Genomic DNA, 22,177 nt, shown 5'->3' with positions numbered 1-22,177 from the left:
AACGACAATTGAAAACACTGTTGATGCAGTAGAAAGAATACAACTTTATAAAACAGGCTCCTGCGGACGATATCCAATCCAGGTTGGCAACCCCGAATGCACGGGCGAACCTGGGAGGATCTCACCTGACGTCACATACAGGTTCTGGAGGGATGGGGAGAGGGATAGAAAAAAAAACACTCTGGAATTAACAAACACTAAAACGCTGCACAGGAGGAGGGAGTAGTAAAAAAAATCGGTCATGCCTTGAAGACGGTCATCTGCCCCGGGCCACTGCCACAGACATACACTCATAAACTGGGTGGGGTGCCTTTTTGCTTTTCGTCTTGTGGCGGGAAGTCAGAGCTCTCTCCGCTGGGAATGAATCTTCAGAGCAGAGGCTCGGCTGACCAAGGGTGACTGTGGCGAGAAATAAGAAAGTAAGGTCCGCTGTTTTTCCAACTGCAAGTTTTAATGAAAGTTTTCAGGTGGAATTAGAAAAGCTTGCTGTCTTTCTATCGTGCCACAGTTCACGTATCTTGAGTTATTAAAAAAAATGGCCAAACAAAGGAAAGTGGGAATTAATTAAGTTTCTCAGAACTGAATTTTATATAACGAAACTACGTCAGCTTATAGAATTCCGGGAGCATATATATATATATATATATATATATAAGAAATGATAATCAAATGTAATAAAAAATGACTTTCTAATTTAAATCTATATACTTTAGATGTTTAATAGACAGGGTTTTGTTCTAAACGAGATCCAATAGATAATTTGTAAACTATTAGAGTAGACATATAACACCAGTTGGAAAGATATTTCAAATGATGTAGATGATTATATTTTATATTTGTCAACTTTGGCGACCATCTTTTTCGCCAAATATATTGATTATCTTTAATTTCAGTTAAAGATAATCAAAATATCATATATCATAATCAATAGTTTCATATTCATGATACCGTGAAATTGTTAGGCATTCAAGATGTGTTTAATTGTCTTCCATATGCTCCACTCATTATATGCATGAAATTTTCTAATGGAGATCAATCCCATGGCATCACGGCGTGATTAAAAATGTAAATGTGGGGTAAAATAAATATAAAATATATCTTAAAACATAAATTTCGCGGTATTGTAACTTCACCTTTTTTTACGTTTCACAAACTGCGCAGATACCAAACAGAATCCTCCTTCTTTAACTTTCAACAAAGGAAGAAAACATCGCGATCTTTTGAATGAAATAATGAAAACGATTTGAACCTCAAAGAAGCAATATAATCTATTCTTCGGAATTAGGCATAAAAATATATTTAAAAATTGTCAAGGAAAAATTTAAACGACTATGAAATTAGTATCATTAAAAAAAAACCTTTTTTTTAATACAAAATTCTTTTTTCTGCAATAATATATTCTGAAATTATTGCCGAAAAACACCAAAATTCAGCTTAATTTTTAATTAATTAAAATTTTAATGATTTTTTTAAAAAAATCGTTTTGAATTGAGTTGCATATTCCCATTCTCCAAAGAATATATGAGGAAAATTTGGTAGGTGTAGGTCAAAGAACCTGAGCTGTAGAGCGTACACACAACATGCACACACGTATTGATCTTTATTAGTACTAGAGGTTGTCTGAATCATAAATGTAAAAATGAAAGAATTTCCACTGTTTCTTTTTATTCAGTCCTTCTATCCTAATAGTCTGATTTCTTAAAAGATCCTTAACAATCTAAAGTTTTCAAACCATAAAAAAAATAAACTAAATAAACTAAACTAAACTAAACTGATCAAGTTATTAAACTTTGAATATTAGTATTGAAACCAATTTCAATCACTTTCAACAATTGTCTCAAGGAAGTTCTGCCAATAAACGAAAGACATTTCCTGAAAACTGCTGATAATTGATTAAAAATATTAGGATTCAAAGTTTTGTAATTCAACCAGTTTTGACCAAAAATCATGTGACTTTTATTATTTTAGATCGATCAGCAGTTGCTTCGAGGCAATATCCAGCACTGATTAGCGGATCTACCATGAGGCGGCATTTGAAATGGTCCAAAGTATTGATACAAATAAAGAAAGTACAGGAATAAAAAATATTTAAAATAAAGTTTGATTAAGTCAAAAAAAAGTTTTATTGATAGAATCTCATGTTTTATAAAGCAATTTTTTAAGGCTGTATAGAGGAGAGGAGAGTGTTTCAAACACCTTTAAGACCAATTCCCTTATTTAATCAAAACAAGACTGAATGAATGAGCATTTGTAAGGCATAATATCAATTTTCTAACGAAGAATGAAAATCTGATCTCAAAATGAAGAAAAGAGTCAAAAGTTTGGAAATTTTTGAAACTAGCCGCAGTTAGACTTTTGGAAACTAAATAGACTCAGAAAAATGACTTGTAGAGAAAAAATAGCATAAAAGATGTTCAAAGTAATTAGAGCGTGATATGAGATTAAAAACTCATTTACTCTATTCGCAATGGAACTCTTTCTGGAAACTTAGTTATAGTCAGTGAGGAACAAGGTGAAAGATTTTACTAAGGCATAAAGGAAAATAAAAATGCTCTATCAAGAAAAATGAGAACATAATAGTTGATATCTACTGGTTGTTGAAAAGAGGTCTTCTCCAGTAAGTTAAGAAAAGTTTAAAAAAAGTTGTGAAAAGAAAAAGAGAAAGAGAAAGAGAGCGTGATTACACGTATTTGAATCGTTTTCATAAATTCACAATTCAGCTATACATTTCAACATTTTAATTTAACGTCAGCCTGACACCTGAATTTAGACTATTTTTTTAATTTTAGTACCTTTATAAAATGCATATATATTTATAAAGAAAACTAAGGAAATAAGGGAAATGTAGAGTAAAATTAAAAGAACGAGGTAAGGCTTCTAAAATCATATGAGTTATATGACTTTCAAGATTTGAAACTTAAAGGTATTTGGCTGATGGAATCAATACATAAAATATTTATTTGCAAATTTTAGCGACCATTGATCCCGGCGAGCCAACTGGTTGTCAAAGGCGGCTTTTAAAATATAATAAAATTAAAAGAATTGTATTCTTAAAATTAGCTTCAAAAGATGGCAGCACAAGAGATTAATTTATTTATTTTTATATTATTCTATATTGCTCTCATTGCAGTAAAATAAAATCGGAGAACATTTATAAAATTTTCAAATTTTGGTTAAACCTCCTTTCATCCTCCAGGAATTAAATCTCAAGAGACCTCTTCTATTCGAAGTGGAATTCTCCCAACTGAAATTTTGAAAAAGAGTTGCTTTGAAAAGGTCAAGTCTTGCTTATAAAACAAGTTATAACTGTGACTTTAAAAAAAAACATACAGGCAATTAAGTTTTCTTACAATTCTTCAATTAAATTTAACTTTGTATCTGGCTTCTTTTTCTTATAAAAATATATTTTATAAAAAAAAATAATATGAAGGTCGGTAAAACTGTTGATTTTTTTTTCTATGACATTTATTTTTTTATACAACAATAATATAAATAAGCGTTGTAGAGAAGTTTGCATCAAATATGGAATGTTAATAAATAAATAATATGTGGTTAAATTTTTAAGTTATCATATTATTTTATGTTTTGTTTTATCTGTGTTGCTCTAATATTGAGTGTGGCTAAGTTTAGGCTCCCCCACCCCTTTATGTGCATTTCATTTCGGAAGAGAAAGCGTACAATACAGTTTAAATCCCAATTTTAACTAAAAACCAGACAATGCTCTGTGTTTTAGAAATTAAATATTTTTAAGCATAGTCATAAATAAAGAAATTAAAGATATTGACAGAGTGAGAAAAATAGTTAAGACTACATCTGAATATGAAACTTTATTATTTAACACTGTATAAAATTCTGTACAGATCAAAGAAACAATTCTTGCTTTGTTATAAGGTATAATAATCTTCGTTTCTACAGTCTCATATACGAAGTATAAAGTATTGTAATCGTCAAAAATTCGAACTCGAAATGTTGACGAATCTCCACGTTTTAGACCTCTTTGAATTCGAAAACAACATTTTTGGAAAATGTCTGTCTGTATGTGACAAAAAGGATTCCAAAACTCTTTGATATAGGCGAATGAAATTTAGTATATGGTTTTTACACCAAATTTGTAGATTTCTATCAAATTGTGAGCAAAATCTGTTCAGAAGATGTCCGTCTGCCAGACTGTTCCAATATAAGATAACACGGTGTGGTGAATAGCTTATAAGCCAGTTAACAACTACACTACCCGAGCAATTGCTTTTGTATCATGGTCATGTTACTGGGCTACGAATCACAAGGTCTATCCTTCACTCATACCAAACCGCAACAACGGTAACTACAAAATGAAGAGAGCTAGATGTATAAACTTCGCTACAGAGACCAAGCATCTTTTTAGGCACCTATCAAATTTTGTGACAAATACAGCAATGTGTGTTGACCGTCTTTCGGTCAATAGTTTCAGAAGCATGAACGCAATAACATAAATAGTCAAATTTGATGTGCGATGTTGTAACTACAATTGTAGTACTGTGTCGAATTTTGGTTCCAGCCGCTTGGGAAAAACACTTCTAAAACAAAAATTCACCTTTGTTAGAAAAAAAAAAGGTGTTATAATTTTACTGGCAAGGGGACTAGACTTCGGTGTGTACTTTAGAGAATCAAAGAAGAATTTAATCAAAGTTTAGAAACTTTATAAATGTGGTTTCCAATTGGACTGTGCTAGCGTTGCTTTAAAACGAGGCGTTAATTTAACTAAACTAAACTAAACTAAACCTATTGGAATGTGAGAAAAAAATTGAGAAATACAAAATTTGACAGAGGAAAATAAAAGTGTCAATCGTGCTGCCATCTATGAACTGAATTGAGAAGTAGATTTATTTCAATATTATTAAATTCTACTTTTTTAATTTAAAAGGCTATTTTTTCATTTTAATACATTTATTAGATATAATATGTTATTCTACGAATAAATATGTAATTATTTACTTAAAGTTTTTTCGTATTTTATTAAAAAAAAATCAGAGCAGATTCGAACTTTTAACATCAGCGAGATGGCGTTTTCTGATTGATGGTGCTATTTAATTCATTTATCTTTGTTTTTGAAAATTGCTTTTAGATATCTAAACTCAATACAGTGCATTTAATAAAATAGTTCCTAATAGCGTTGGAATGTATGCTAGTAAAATTCATAAAGTTATAGCAAATAAAAATATTATTGGGAAATATAATTAAAAATATATTAAAATAATTTATTAAATTTGACTGTTAAAAAATTTGTGCCAAAAATAAAATTATTATACCTTGAAAGTTAATTTTTTTGATGCGATGCAGAAATTATTTTTACGCAATAAAATGCTTCGAAGCTATTGAAGAAAAACCTTAAATTTCAATTATTGCTTTAATTATAATTGAAATTAAAATGTTGAAAAACCTTTTCCAAATAAATACTTACTTCTTAAGAAATAGCAACGCGCCAACTTTGATAACTTTATTTAAAGGTCTGTAATATAGAGCGTTTATAATTTTTTAAAAAAATCATGTTTATCATAGCATGTATGCTGCATGATAGTATGCCAGTCAATTATTATATTAAAATGTAAGCAACTTTAAAAAAAAAAAATATGCTTTAAAATAAGTAAAATAGATTATTAAAACTGGGTCATCATTTTCCCTATTCTTTAAATACAATTATAGCGAAAGTATATTTTTTTTGTTATTATTAATTTCATTTTTATAATTATTATTAATTCCAAATGTCTATTATTACATAGTGCTTGAATCCGAGTTCCAATTTATTTGTATCGATGCGCATTAAAGTGGGCAAAGTTCATGAGCTGAACGGGTTAAGAACAGTTGAACATTAAATGCCAAACTCCGAACATAATTAAGTTAAAAGAAAAATATACAAGTGCAGTTATATTATGAATAAAGTTTACAACGGAAGTAAAACATGTATTTATATCAGCGGTTCTTAACCTATGGGTCGCGACCCAAAATTGGTTCGCGAAGCATATTTCTTGGGTCGCGCTGAGTCGAACCAAAAAAGTTAGTAATACACCAAATTTCAGACATTTTAGAAATGACGACTTGAATAATTATCAACAATCGAAAATGAATGTATTCAAGCACAAGTTTCTCATTAAAACTGTATGACTTGCATTTTAAATTTAAAAGACTTAACATATGTATTGATATTTCTTTCTTTCTTTTTTTTTTTTTTTTTTTTAGGAATAAGTTAAAATGTTAATTATTTTCAAAAAGTTATAAATATATTTTAATTTGGTCAACAAAAATTATTAAAAACACTTGATTATTAATTAAATTTTCCTTGGATCGAAAAGTACTTTTGTTTATCTTTATTATTAAAAAAATAAATAAAAAATTTGTAAGTTAAAAAAAAATAATCGTCGTAGGATTGAAGATTTTTTTTATATATATTTCTCAAATTTGGGTCGCGGCTTAAAAAGGTTAAGAACCACAGATTTATATAATAGGACCGAAGAGAATTTTGAATAATGGAAAGTGTAAGAAAAAAAAAGGCGGGTACAAATTTTTAAAAAGAAGGGAAGAACATTTACATTTCAAAAATTATTGGCTGAATAATTATTTCTTCTTCTATTTGCTTCTTCTTCTTCTTTTTTTTTTTGTTATTCTTTTGTAAATCAACATTTAATATCTAATAAGGGTTTTTTTTTTTTTTTTTTTTTTACAATTTCCGTTTTTAAATTAGTTATTCGTTGTAACTACTTTTGGGGTTATTCTTCGATCAAGTTCAATTCGCTCTTCTGAGCAAACATTTATGACCCAATTTGGACAATTGTTAAATAACATAAGGATCTTATAGCAGCGATATTTTAAGTATTATAGTAAATTGTGGCTAAACAAGTTTCGTTTTTGAGAACAAAGTGCCGTGATTTGCTATTTGCTTTAAAACAGCATAAGTCTATTAGTCTTTTGTCAAAAAATTTAATTGATTTAAGTATTTGTCTCCTAATTAAATTTAACGATTTCTCTAAAAAAGGATTTGGCAAATTACATTTACATCGTTGCAGCACAAGCTGCCAATTTTCCGGCCCAAACTGTAGCAGAATTAGAGTTCAAAAGTTTAATTTTGGTGATGGTCAAAATAGAACAAATATCTCCTATACTGTAATTTTAGATATATTAAGAATACATTAACTACTGTTGTTCGTTGAATAAATCAAGCAAAATCATTTTTGTTACCGCTTGTTGTAAGTTTTTTTTTTATGTGAAAATACAAGAGAAAGAGGAAAGAAAAACTATCTTGATTTTTTTCTGAAACGAGCAAGAAATTTTTCATTACAATGAAAGTGGAAAAGTAAGAATTGAATAAATTGGAAAGTAATAATGAGAGAAATTAGTTAAATTTGTTATGCAATTGTTTAAAACATATCTTTAATTCAAAAGCAATCTTTCTTTTTCAGATATGATTTAATATCGAAATATCACATCGCTTGAAATTGCAAAATTAAGTACACGATAACTAAAATTATAAATAATATAAATGTTATATCTAATGAGTGTTCTATTAAGCATCGCAATATGCATAAAAAAATCACTTCTTTATTTTACAATAGTTCGATATACAAAAGAATTTTCTCAATAACAAACAACACAAATATCACAATTTCAATTTAGCGACTAAAAAGCAGGGGAAAAATGATGGTATACTCTTTAGAACTCCGAAGCTAGATTTCACGTTATGGCTAATCTATGATATTACATCCAAATAAGAGTATAAATTTTTAGTTTCGCAAATTTAAAAAATTTCAGTCATTTAACCTATCTAAAAGTGAGTGAAAAATTGAATATGAAATTTCCAATTCGCAAATTCACCGAGAGATGGCGCCACAGACGTTCAATTTTTGTTAATACCGATGAAAGTAGCCGTTTACTTGTAATTTTGTTAATTCTTTTAAAAGCAGATATTTAAAAGTTTATTTTATTAATACTAATGAAAATAGACATTTTATTGTAATTGTAACTTTTTTTGTTCCATTATTTTTTTTCTCTGGTATAACTATGCTTTTTTATTCGTTGTTATTTTTAATAAATCGATTGTTTCTTTTTATTCATTCTTTTAAACTTTATTAAATGAAATCGTACAGCAAGCATGAAACAAGTAGGAATGAATAAAAAGGCTCAAAAACTTATTGCACTGCTTATTGGTTATTGACCTGGCATCCATTCAACATTCATTAAAAATTGCTGTAAATTTCTTTTTCCAATCATGTTATTAGCTTTGCAGGAAAGCTGAGTTATAGATGCTTAACAATAAAAAATACTTATTAGAATAAAGTAACCAATCTAAAGTAAGAAATAGTTTGAAAACGGAACTAAAATGAAAACGAAACAGAACAGTTTCGAAATCGCAACTAAAAATTATTTCCTATTAAAACTAAAACCAAAAAAGGAACAGGATGTATTTGGTTTATTTGATTTTCCTATTAACTTGATTTTAATACTTATTAGAATAAAGATGTATCCAAGATGGAGTTATTTAGATAACAATACTTCATAACATCCTCTGACGACTCAGCGACTTTTTTCTTGATAAAAGCATGAATTACATTTTATCTGTGTTTCTATTCAAAAAATAGCCTTCTCTAAATGAAATCTTCCTGGAATCGGCTCTTGTGAATGAGAAAAAGGATATATTTCGTTGTTTAAATTGAATATATTTTGTATATGCTTAATGTCTTTTTTAATGTCAATGCTTAATGTCTTGTCTTAATGACAATTCTTCGTATTTTTATAAATTAATATCAGATTTTATCAATTAACAATATATTTAATATGATTCATTTCGTGATTGTAAAACTCGCTAAGAAATAAAAATGAATGAAAAATTTGAAAGGATATCTTTCTTTTGTATTTTTTATTACAAAATATGCCAGCGAAAGAATAATTTGCTAAAATCATTCAATAAAATCCTTTAATCAGAATTAACTGTTTATATTTACAAAAAATATAAATAATTAACGCAAAGCAGAAAAAAATTACGTCTAAATCGATATTACTGTCATTTCTTTCTTTTTATTTATCTTTGTTCTGAGTTTCAGAAGCAGTGGTTCGAAAATCCACAGGGAACCGATGAAAACCTCAACTCCTCCAACAGCATATACCATGCCATCGTATGATCCAATTTCATCTCGAAAATAACCTAGAAAATAAAAAATAAGATATAAATAGAGTTTGATATAAAAGATAATTTTCTGTAATGTAAAAAGGCCTGTTTAGAATGTGGTATATGGCAAAATTTGTGGCAGTATTTTAACTTTGCGATGATAAGTTCCAGGCTTGTTTCGATTCAGCGATAAAGCGCCAAAGACAGTGACATTCTATCTTTTTTTTAATATTTGCATCATTATATTCGTACCCAAGGTTGTTAGAATATTATTATTCATTTAAATATAAGATAATTAATAATTATTAGACTAATTTCTAATAATTTTGATTTGTAGCTAATTATTATTAATTTTTTAAATTTATATCTTATAAAATACTATTTTGCAACTAGACAATTATCTAAAAATGAAGGCAATGCTATTAAATCTCAACAAAAAAAAATTCTTCACTGAAAACTATTTTGTCATAAAAAAATGAAATAAAGTTATATTAGTTTAAATGAGATTATTAAATAATTTTTAATAACTTTTACTTGCAACTTATCATTATTTTATTTTTTCTAAATTAGTATCTCGTAAAATACTATTTCGCAATTGCTTAAAGATGAAGAGAAGGTATTAAATTTCAGTAACAAAACAAAAAAAGAATTCTTGAAGGAAAAGTATTGTCATAAAGATTATGAAATAAAATTTTATTGTTATTTTTTGAAAGCCATGCAATAACCTCGGAACTTTCTATCGTGTCTGGAAGTTAAAAGTTAATATTGGCAATAACGCAGGATAAGTTATAATCAAATATTAATGACTTAGCGTTAGTGCAGTAGTAACAGAGAAATACTTATAAAAATATATGACAGAGGCAATAGAGTTTTCTCATATTTCTCTAAAATGAGTAATATGCTTTTAGCTTCTTCACAAAATAAAGAGAAGCCAGTAGACATTTTGTCCTCTTCACATTGATCTATTGGATCAAACATTTAACATAAATGTGCAAATTCTGTGACAGAACTTTATGCAAAAATTAATTTGCGTATTGAATTAAAACGTTTGTATACATACGAATAGAAAGATGGACAAACCATCAATCAATTAAAGGAGTTGGGCAGAAACTTCATGCATGCTAATGATTTCGATACAGAAAATATATGCTAAATTTCATCCATCAAGTTTCAAGATATTTTTATTGACATGTATGGGGATATATAAATGGATTTAAGAAGATTTTAAGATCAGGAATAAATTTCATTGCAATTTAGTAAAATATAATCAAAACCTATTCCCTACCAAATTTGTCTTTGAATTAATTTTTTTCTTTTTCAAAATTTAAATAAATGTCAAGTTGCTAACATGCAACAATATAAACTCATACAGTCATTATTGTTGATACATAATCAGAGTTTGAACTCATCATGAAAAATTGCATCATTTATTTATTGTCGCACTCTTTTTCCCCTTATTAATAATCCAGTGTTTCTGATACATAGCTGGCAACGCTTCAATTCCCGATTCAGGTCACACGCATATTAAAAATAAATCGTTTGGAATTCTACTTTATTCGTTAAAAACGTTGTAACTTTGACATAAAAATTACTGTAATAAAAATATTATTGATTCCTCCGTTTTGTTTTTTAGCCTAAAACTTTTGTTAATGTATAATTTGTCTACCTTATAAATATTAGCCATAAATAGGAATGTTAAGATCAAAAAGAATAAAATTAAAGAAGAAAGAGTATAGTGTATACTCAATTTTGGCAGCCACTATACTTGATTTTCTTTATTTTATTCTATATCTAAATAGAAAGTTTCGCTCAGTATATGCAGAATTTTGAGAGAGCACTCTCACAAACCAAAATTATTTTTCTTATTAATTACAGAACTCACAAGTAATCATACAGAACAGTATTTTACATTGCCTTACCAATTAGAAAAGGAACCATTAGAACTGGGGTTCCAGTTGCAAAGGCGATGCATCCTATTGCCAAAGACTGCACTGAAGGAAGATATATTTGTACAAGAATTGGAATCATGACCAAAGAAGCTCCAGTGATTAACCCAAAAAGGGTCACAATGAACAGCAAAACATAAAAGTCATAAAATACTGCCAGCAGCAAATAGCAAACTCCGTGCGAAATCTGCATCATCATCATAAAAGTTTTTACCGTCATTAGTTTCCTATCTGTGATCCATCCAAAACTCAGCCGACCGACCAAATCGCCGATAGAGAAAGCACTGATGAAGTATTTCGATATCTTCTCGGTCATTCCCTTGTCCATCATGAAGTCTACTAAGACGATGTATACGGGATCCAGGACCATAGCATATGTGGCCAGAGATATGCTGATCATGTAGAACATAGGATCGCAGCTTATGATGAGGATTGCTTTGAGAAGTGAGGTTTGTTGTTGCATGTCCTCTGCTTTTGGTGGAATAGGGGATGTTTTTTCTTCGCAGGATTTTGTCTCTTCTGTCTGAAAGATGAATTCAGTTGCATGTATAATTTCTTTTTAAAGAAACAAATCAAAGGTCATTCATTGTCAGTATAAAAGAGTCACTAATTTTCCAAAATTTTGTAACTGATTAAAAGAAAATTATTTAAAATACGCCTAACATAATGAATGATTCGTAATAAGCAAGCTCTTATCCATTGTATGATAATAGTATTTTGTAGTTGATGTTTGTGAGTATTTGTTAAAATATACAAATTCTTCTTCAGATTTTGAATTAATTACTTTGTCTCCATTTCTGAAAGCAGGCATGGCATTAATTTAACTTCTATAATCTGTCTAGGAGTTGACAATTGATAGTTCAGTATATTCGCAAATATGTAAGCGCTATAAATCAAAACGCATAAATAAATGAAATTCGGCTCAAAATCATTGTTAGCAAAATTATAACTTTGTATCAAATCTGGTAGTCCATAATTTCCATTGGTAGTCAAAGGGCATTTAATTGCATATTAGGCTTTCTTCTTTATACTATGAAGATAAAATATTATGAATGGAACTTTGTGAAAATAAAACTGTGAGTACTCAATGAGTCTTTGCTCAAGAATTGTAATTTTTAAGCAAAGGGAAAGGGTGGTAACACCTTCATAATACAGAATATGTGAGAAAGTATGGAGGAGACCAATCTAGCTGATTTATATTTGAGAAATTTCATAAGCTCACTTTTGAAGCCCACTATCAGGACTTGTTCCAAAGGATTTAGAGACCCATACGAAATTATTGCGGCGTCTATGTTATATATTGATGTATATGTTTAACCTCCTAAAAAGTCAGACTATATAAATATTTTTAAAAAAATACTTATGCACTATTTTAGTACATTTAAAACTTTACTTTTTCTATTATATATTTAATTTTATCCCTATTTTTAGTATGATTAAAATGCAGTGAAAATAAAATATCGTATGGGGATAAAAATGATAGATAGCATTTTGTTGTTGATGATGGTGTCGTGTCCACGTTACCACGGAAAGGGGTTGCAGTAGCTTCTGAGGGTAAAGACCCCTGAGCACCCAAGGGCAGAAGTCTGACTTCTAGCTCATAAAAAGATGGAACACACACACATTCGCTTGCACAACCCCGTTTTACATGGGGGGGGGATGGCACATTCACACACCTCACAGATGAAGAACAACCATGCCCGAACCGGGACTCGAAACCAGGACGCCCACATCACGAGAAAGACGCGCTACCCCTACGCCAGAAAGAGGACTGTAGCAATTTGTTGTTTTGCTTATTGTGTTCTAGCCAGCAGCCGTACAACCAAAGCGAATTTTCAAATTTATGATTAAGAATTGGCGCCCCTGTATATGCAAGCTGTTGGTACCAGTAATGTTCATCATCACATTAACAAATGTTGATTTTTATCCATTTTAAACTTATTCAGGGAAATGTAGTAAAATGTAATGACAACTTAAAAAATCCGTTGGGATATTTTTAAAGTAAGGTTTGTTGTTGTTTATAATGGCACTTGCCATGCACAAGCTCGCTGACGCTTAAGTCAGTGATTTTAAGCCAAGGGAGCGTCTCTTGTTTTAGTAGCGCCAACTAGGGCCAAGAGTACGTCTTAGCTACTCACACATCTCATTCGCTTGCACAACCCCTTTTTATAGGGGGTTTACATTCACACATCTCACAGATAGAACAGAGGAAGAACAACCATGCCCGTACCGGAACTCGAACCCAGGATGCCCATAACACGGGGAAGACGCGCTACCCCTATGCCAGGACGCCGGCAAAGTAAGGTTTAATACAAGCTTGTGAAATGAAATGATATTACCATTTATTACCAAAAATTCATATTTAAAAACATAAATATGGTCTTCTGAAAAAACTTTAGTTACAAGGAAAGTCATTATCAAAGTTTTATACCTGATTTATATTATCACATCTTACGTCCATTGTAGAACTTGAAAAAGATAGATTGTTTATTCCATCGGTGCTATTCAAAACGGAATCTGTTGGTTGATTTTTACTTTTATTTCTGAAAATTATTGAAGAATTTTGGAGTTCTGAGCAATCTTCCAATCCATTTCTACTGGGACTACCGGATGTGTCAACCACTTGAACTGTCTTCTTTGTACTCTTCTGCATCCAGGAAGGTTCTTTCATGAGAAGAGCAGCGGGTAAGACATTCAAGATTAATCCACCAGTCAATATGAAACATCCAAAAAGTCCAAAATTTTCTAACATTTTCTCTATGAGAAAGGGAAGAATTAAAGAGCCGAAACACGATCCAGAAAATGCAAGGCCAGTTCCAGTGGCTTTGTGCTTCATGAACCATTGTGTCACCATAATTAGACCCAAAGTACTCGCCATAGAAACTCCGAAACCTAAAAAGACAATAAGAAATTTAAAGAAATGCAATAAAACAGTAAAATCTTTGTTTGTTTATTTGCTTGTTTTATTCGAATTATTATTTATTATTTTTTCGAAATCTATAAAAAAAATTTCTTTTTTCCAATTTAGCAGCAAGGTAGATTATTATTTTCCAACAAATATCTATCGAATCAGAGATGTTTGTAGAAATGACTGTTCTTGCAATTGAAATAAGGAATTTTTGTACTTTTAAATTCATGAAAAACATCAAAGAACAATTAAAATAACAGGAATTAGCATGAAATTGTTAGTTTTTATGGCAGTAAGAAATTCATAACGAAGTTAGTATAAAATATATTGCAAAAACACTATGATATGAGTGCCGCTAAGGGAAAGCAAATGCCTCATGTTAAAAATAAAATTTCCCACCTTCACTACCTCTCTAAAATCTATTTAAATAAATTAAAGGAAATTTGTATTAACATTGAAGGTGTATTGACGCTGCAAACATTTTTTTTACTATTCTCAATTAATATTTGATAGGTGTTCTTTATTAAAATAACTTCGGGCATATGAGATGTTTTAGAAAAAAAGATACTTATCATAAAATAATATAAATTATTATTTATATTATATAAATAATATAATGTAAATTACTATCATAAATTAATATAAATAATATAAACTATTTACGCATCCCAGAAATATTAAAGTCTCTGACAAATTTAAATCATTTCAATTTAAAAAAAAAGCATGAGAAACTGAAAATCGTGGTGTAAATTTGAAGAGTTTAATGTTAGAATACTATTAACTACATATTCAAATCCTTTTCCGTTTACTTTAATTCTTAAACTAAAAATCCACACAAATTTGTTTCTTCAAGTAATTATGTGCTAATATTAAAAATATTTTAATATCTTATAATATTATCGAACTCATGTCCATTTTCAAAGAAACAGATACGGAGCTGTAAGATATGACCCATTAAGTGTCATGTAAATTGCACTATGTAAAGTAACTACATGATAAGATATTTAGGTTAAAATCAGCTTTACAATTTTGCCCTTTATTTTTTTTTTTTTTTTAATAATCTAAAGTTGAAACTGAAAAAAAAGGGTAGTATGCAGTGTCAGAAGGAAAGCATAATTAATAATTCTAGAATATTCATATATTTAAATTAAAAAAAGAACCTGAAAATAAAACATTTTGTTTTCCTTTATTCCTTTCCTCCAATATTGCTTAAACTTGTATTTATAGCTGCTAGTTTCTCAAAATAAAATAAGCTATAATAATATAAGCACAAAATAATATAAGCAAAATAATAATATCTGCAACATCTAATAATACAATTTCTTGCTATTTAACGGTAAGATATTTTTATTAATATGGAATCTGTAAAACAGTACGATTTGTGGTTATGAAACCATTTTTCACACCAAAAGGACACAAAGATTTGTTACCGTGCACTCCGCCGCATAGAATTGTGATCCATATGATGTTTGGTGCGAAGGCACAGAGCAGCATTCCTACGGAGGATAAGACACCCCCTGCCAAGGTCACGTTTCTAGGTCCGAAACGTTGTCCGAGAGCTCCAACCACTGGTCCTGAAAAAAGTTACTTTCAAAACGGATACTCAAATTTTATGTTCACGAAGAGAAATAATATGGAAGTCTGCTTTCCATAATATTGATGATGATAATGATGTCGTGTCCGCGTTACCACGGAAAGGGGGTGCAGTAGCTTCTGAGGGTAAAGACCCCTGAGCACCCGAAGACAGAAGTCTGACTTCTAGCTCATATGAAGATGAAACACACACATTCGCTTACACAACCCCTTTTTACAGGGAGTCACATTCACACACCTCACAGATAGAACACAGTAACAACCATGCCCGAACCGGGACTCGAACCCAGGACGCCCAAGTAACGGGGAAGACGCGCTACCCCTATGCCAGGACGCCGGCTTCCATACAACTGACTAGATTGAATAGTCTAGCCCGGGTTAAGAGGGAAGATCAAAATCTCTATTAGACTATTTTTTCGACAATAAATGCAGTTGCTTCCGTGATTTTTGGATATTTTACAAGTGTCTCATTATTTAGTAATATTATCGCTTGTATTTAATTTTGAAGAAATTTGAGAAGAATGTTTAGCTCAATTTAGTTTTGCTATATCATGAAATTAAAGCACAGTCATAATTTTTTTTTTTTTTTTTTTGAATTTGCTAAAGAAAATATTTTTAAACAAAAAAAAAAACTCCATACTCCAACTTTAAATCCATAAAACTAAATTCGCATGAAGTGATTGTGACTTATTGCTACTATATAAATTCCAAACGCAGATGGCTTATGTTTTGATAGAGTATTAAATAATATCTTGTATGTTAAATAAATGCTTAATATTAGATGAAACATTTTCATATATTCTATATTCAATAAAAAAATGCCTTCTACCCTCTTCTTACTATTTATTTCAAGGCTAGAAATTTTATGCAGCCTATCTGACTTACTTTGCCTTTTATGAGCTTTGTCTTACTTGACTAAATTAATTCTACCGATATTATCCGCCTTCGATGGCCATATGAATGGAATTAATACTATCATATGGATCAATTTGCATAAAATAGAAGTTATCAAAACAAAAGAAAATACTATTTAAAATTATGATTGCATAATAATAATGCATTTTAACTATTTAACTATGCTTTAAAAGGGCAAAATTGATGAAGAAATTTATCCTTTTGCTGAGATTGGAGCCTCTATCTAAGCTTTATTTTGTAATATCTTTCACAATTGTAGAAGAAAAGGCAGATGATCCTTGATGACGTATTTAGGAGTCATGGGCCTCTATATGAAATAAAATTTGGCGAAATAGGTAAATTAGATATTTTATTTACTGGTTTTGACTGGCGCATTCTCTCAAGATTATTTTCCTTCTTTGAATGTATAGATAAGTACTGTTTCTGATACTTCTCATAAAAATGGAGGATGATTTAGAGCAGGAGACCATCTTATCATTAACATCCATTAGATATGACAGTTGACGAAATCGTTTTTAATGGCCTCTCTTATGGGGAAGGGCTCTTTAGTTTTTACAATTGCTTTTTTATGCAGAGATAGAAGGTGAAAAGCTGATCGCCAAAGGTGGCTAATATATAACTATATTAATTCTATTCATTAACTCATTATTTAATTATTCAAAATTCGTCTTAATAGAACTTAATTTGTTAACTCATATAAATCTATGATAAGTATTTGTTTCGAGAGCTAGAGGTTTAAAATCATGATAAGATAATGTAGGTGAATTGAACTGCCCATTGTCAAAGTTTAAACCTTTAAATGGCAAATGGTGAAAGTTTTAGTAAACAAATGCATATACTAAGTAAGCAGAGTATGTATAATAAATATAAATAATTTCAGAATTTTTAATTAATTAATTAATTCTTAGAAATGTATATACGTAGATATGCTTACAATATCTATGTGAAGCATTTGGAAATTTTATTAAAAGAAATTATTAAGTAAGAAATTAAAAACATTTTACTAAAAGAATCATGAATTATAAATTATGCCTAATTGGCTGAATTCAAACTAAACAAAATCTCTATTACTGGGGAACAAGCAAGCCACACAAAGTGGTTAGACAGAAATAAAAATTATCTTGAAAATTCTCCATTATCACTTTTACAGAGACAAATGTCTTAACCATTTAAAACAGAAATCTCTCTCAGGTGAGGCAGACGTGTCCTGAGAAATTAAAGTTTCACTCCATCAAATAAATCTGAATTTAATCGTAAATTAAGTGTTAGATGGTAATTTTGGATACAAGTTTGCATTAATAAAATTCACCTCCAAGATTCTTAATCATAATTCTGGCAGTGAATGGCAAGTTCGCTTGGAACCTGGATGCTCCAAAGGTATCGATTAGAGCGACGTATATGAGTCCGGTCGATCTCGTTAAGCCTGACATCAGGGAGTTTATCAAACAACCGGCGATGGCTACTGCCCACGACCTGGCCGAATCGGGAGCATCTATTCTTTTGACCATGGTCAATTGGCCGAAATTCAGCACAAAACAGCATTTTCCTATAAAGTAAGAAATAATGGCAACAGTTTTTATATGAACAAGAAACAATTCTTCAATTCTTAATCTGAAATATTCATTTTCCATAATAAATTTGAAAGACCAGCGATATCAAAAAAATATCAAGATAATTGTCATTTTTCAATTATATTCTCATTGGTAGATACAAAGGTAATTAACTACGTCATGGATTCTGTCAGACTGAAAAGATAAATTTAAATTTATTGAAAATAGACTTAAATATCTTATATCAAATGCAGAAATGATAAATCTGAGCTTTTAATAAATAAATAGATACGCATGATGAATAAAGAAATGGCTACTTTCATCTCTGCCTCTACTAATAGTAAAGATGAATATGTATATATCAGTCTGTGTGTGTGTTTGGTCTAGACTAGCTGAACTGTTTTATTAAGTGCTGCCAAAATTGGAATGTTAATACTATGGAAGATAGGAATCTGCATTTTGGAGCGTTTTTCTTGAAATTTTAATTAGAATGTGAATCAATTAATCTTAAAGGACATTTTGGCATTTTTCTCCACTAACTTCCAAAAATATTGCAGCACAAAAATTATTTTTACATCAACTTAAAATTAAAAAATCATTTTTTATTAATATCATTCTTTGCCATGTAAAGTTTTGACTGTTTTTAAATCAATTTTTGAAAATATTTAATATTATTTTCCAACGATACATTTCATTGTTGTAAAAAACAACAACAACCTCGAACTGTTTTATTGTTGCTACAAATATTTCCTCCTGATTTTCTTTTCTATTTTCAAGGATAAAGATATAAAGATTCAGTTTATTTTACCATATTGAGTTGGTGTCAATAAAACATTTTTAGATTTTATTTCAGAAATAAAAATGATGAAACATTTCTAAATACAGCTACCCTTTTGAGAGATATAATTGAATGTATAAAAATACAGGCAGAAAAATATTAAAATATTTGGTAAAATGTGAAAAACAGTGTCAGGCTTCTAAAATATGGTTTGTAAAATATATTCTATTATATATGATTATTTTATTGAAGCAGCTATTAAAATTTTTAGCAGTCATTAATTCCAAGGAATAAATTGATATTCAAAGGCGAAAGACCGTCCTTGTTTTATGTTCGTGTTATGTTAATAGAAGAGTTTTCCAATGGTAAATTTCATATAACAAGCATCCAGATATAAAAATATTTTTTACTTGGTAGAATTAAGGACGCTGAGTTCAAATATATGCAAAGACCATAGTAAGAAAATAATAAAATAGTATCACATTTTTATTTGAGATTTATTATCAGCTTGTTCACAATTATTAAGAGTAATTATGGCGAGGCAAAAAATTTGATTCTTTTCTCACTAAGACATTTTTTAAACATGCATGTAGAGTCGTTTCCACTAATAATTGTTTTTCATTTCAATCTTTATATATAAGATAGTATTGTCATGCAGTGACGGATCAGGCATCTTGCAGTTCAGAGCTTTTCAAATTATGAGTCCGCTCCTTAAATTGTTGGTTAATTTAGTTTCACATTACAACAAATTTATTTTTAATTTAATCAACATGCTGGTAACGTAAATTGTTTTATTTTAATAAATTTGTGAAAACATATTTGCTTTTTTTTTAATACACTTATTAAAGAAAAAAGGAATAAAATATTCTTGAAATATTAACTATGATTATTAATTAATGCTTTTTTTTGCTTTTGAAATAAAAATATGTAATTATTACAATAAATTATAGGGATGCAATAAAATTCAAATAATTATAAAAGTAAAAATTAAATACTTTATAGGACAAGTCAAGTGGAAAATTCCATTATCAGTTTAAGGAAAAATAAATATTCCAATAAATCATAAATAATTTATTAATCATATTTTTAATATTTTTTATTATAATTTAATATACGCACATTCTATTGTCATAATATTTAATTTTTATATTTATGTATTTTATTTTTGCTCTTTTATTTATTTGGCAACTAGGATAGGCATTTTTTTATTGAGCCTGTCTGCGGCTCCTCTTATTTAAAGGCTTTAGGCAGCTGCCTAGTTTGCCCAGTCATTCTATTTGAATTGACTATTGACATAAGACAATACAAAACAAACCTACTAAATATAAAGACATGACAAAAAGGAAACATAGTTATAAGGTACATCATTAGTTGGTTTTCGCCGTTTGTAGTTAGTTGTCCACAAATTTCCCTACTTTAAAAAGGGAAACTTCATACAAATTTTAAAAATATTTAATTTCAGAACTGCTGAATAAAAGTATTAGTGTTAAAAATATTTACTAGTAGATAGTATAGAGCTGCTACACTGGAAATAAAGCTGAGGAATATCATATATATTAAAGAAATAACAGATAAAATGAATTCGATTCTTTTTTTAAATACGTGACAAATCGTCTGCAGGTTTTCAATTAAAAAAATTTCTTCAGTAGCAGGCAGACGATATTTACAAACATTTCACAATAAATACATCAGAAAATTGTTTACTTATTTCTTGTTTTCTATGAAAGCTAATGACAATGAATAATATTCTCTTTCACCGTAACTTAAACTTGATGAATTTAATTCTTTTTCAAGGAAGCCATATTAAATCCATTAAGTAGATTTTATTTTGTAATCTATTTCAAATATTGCAGAATAGGAAAAGGATTTATCGTCATATCAAAACGCAAACAATTTGTAACTAATGTTAGATGATAATAGTAAATACATTCTCCATGCGAATGTGAGTAATAAGAGTTGATTACTTTGTGGAAAAGACCTCCATAAATCGAAATGAATATGTACTGCAAAAAATTACTCAATAAACTATACAAAAATCATTACAGTAAATGAATTTTATTACTCTTTGTGTTAAATCAAAATAACAAACGCAACTTACTTTTGATGAAACCATCCTTTCTAACACTTCATTTGATGTACAAATTTTAATTCAATATACTTTCTTGTTTGTCATGAATTTCCTTATATGAAAGAATTTCTTTTTATTTTTTAAGAATAAAATAGGATTGTGAAAATCAAATCAAATTATTTGTCCGTGATTTCTCACGTGCATGCCGAATGTCTTTGACAAAGGTGTTTACTAGTTTAACGGAAACATCTACGCTAATATTACACAATGCAAAAGATAGGAAGTGACAGAATTTTGTCCAATTCAGATATTTCTGAGTAATTTGCAAGGTTTATGAGGTGTATTGTCGTTATCTCAAGCTCTGCTCTTCAAGAATTGGCCTTATCTGATGAACTTCAAGTTGAAATGTAAAAATTTACAAGACCATCAGAGACAGAATACTATCTTGTTTTAACAAAGAACATAATATCTTTCTGCAACGTTCTTAAGGAAAACTATTTTTATGAATGGATTCTTTCCTGTATATTTCAGTACGAATCTTATGTTATCACCATTTCACAATAGTTACTAGCTAAAGAGCTCTTTTTTCCGTTTATATTATTGTGATGTTTTTACTTTCTTATATAAAAAACATATAAACAGAAAGCAGCACAATCATTGAAAACTTCAATTTCGACATTTTGATTAATTTTTACTTTTTAGATTTTCCTTATATCCAACAATTATTTTTAACATTTTGTTTGGGGATCTTATTATAAACTCGATAGTTCAAAAAGAAACAGCTAGTTAAATGAAATTAGTAAAATGATTTCTACATAAAAATTATAAATGTGTATCAAATTTTGAACGACTATCATTTAAATAAAGTCTGTTTGGCCGTTAACTCGTGAACGTCTAAATCGCAATACGTAAGGAACCGGATAATAAAAATTAAGCATTGGTTGTGTTATCAAAATTGCCATTTTGTGGTCAAAATTTACCTTTCTTTGAATTTAAAATTATTCGCCTTCGACGATCAACTGATTCGCTGGAAATATTGGTTAAATTTAATCTTCTTTAAATTGCGTAGATATTGTGCAGGATTTCGTTAAATTATCAGACCTTAAAATCATGCTGTTTTAACTGTCTCTTACATGTGTTTATTTATAGTGCACATGAAACTTTCTAATGAAAATCAGTCCCATGGCATCATGGCCCTATTAAAAGCGTAAATATCCAATTTCTCTATCTTCTAAATTTTTCGATATTGTAACATAATTTTTTATACGTCTCTATTACACAAATAG

General features: G+C 29.2%; 1 protein-coding gene across 2 annotated transcripts; it reads right to left on the bottom strand.

The window, feature by feature from the left end:
- Window positions 1–8,346: 8,346 nt before the first annotated feature.
- LOC129963427 (monocarboxylate transporter 12-like) lies at window positions 8,347–21,172 on the bottom strand. Of its 2 annotated transcripts, none has more exons than XM_056077787.1 (6): window positions 20,922–21,172; window positions 17,805–18,041; window positions 15,418–15,561; window positions 13,511–13,971; window positions 11,294–11,602; window positions 8,347–9,169 (listed from the first exon to the last, which is right to left on the bottom strand). In XM_056077787.1, the coding sequence occupies exons 2-6, from the start codon at window positions 18,001–18,003 to the stop codon at window positions 9,065–9,067; spliced, it is 1,218 nt and encodes a 405-aa protein (XP_055933762.1). In that variant the 5' UTR covers window positions 18,004–18,041; window positions 20,922–21,172; the 3' UTR covers window positions 8,347–9,064. The 2 variants fall into 2 exon arrangements, with proteins under 2 accessions (XP_055933762.1, XP_055933760.1); XM_056077785.1 differs by having other exon boundaries at window positions 8,350–9,169; window positions 11,053–11,602.
- Window positions 21,173–22,177: the final 1,005 nt, after the last annotated feature.

This window comes from Argiope bruennichi, chromosome 3, assembly GCF_947563725.1.
Source record: "Argiope bruennichi chromosome 3, qqArgBrue1.1, whole genome shotgun sequence".
Lineage (NCBI taxonomy): Eukaryota > Metazoa > Arthropoda > Arachnida > Araneae > Araneidae > Argiope > Argiope bruennichi.
The sequence above is the reverse complement of the archived record's forward strand: the minus strand, read 5'-3'. Positions and strand labels throughout refer to the sequence as shown.

Excerpts from the sequence above, each read along its gene's own strand:
- LOC129963427 (XM_056077785.1), bottom strand. The coding sequence starts at position 18,003 with ATGGTCAAAAGAATAGATGCTCCCGATTCGGCCAGGTCGTGGGCAGTA. Across the intron at positions 15,562-17,804 it reads TATGATTAAGAATCTTGGAG|GACCAGTGGTTGGAGCTCTC; the intron begins GTGAATTTTATT and ends AACTTTTTTCAG. Across the intron at positions 9,170-11,052 it reads AATGGTTCCTTTTCTAATTG|GTTATTTTCGAGATGAAATT; the intron begins GTAAGGCAATGT and ends TTTATTTTCTAG.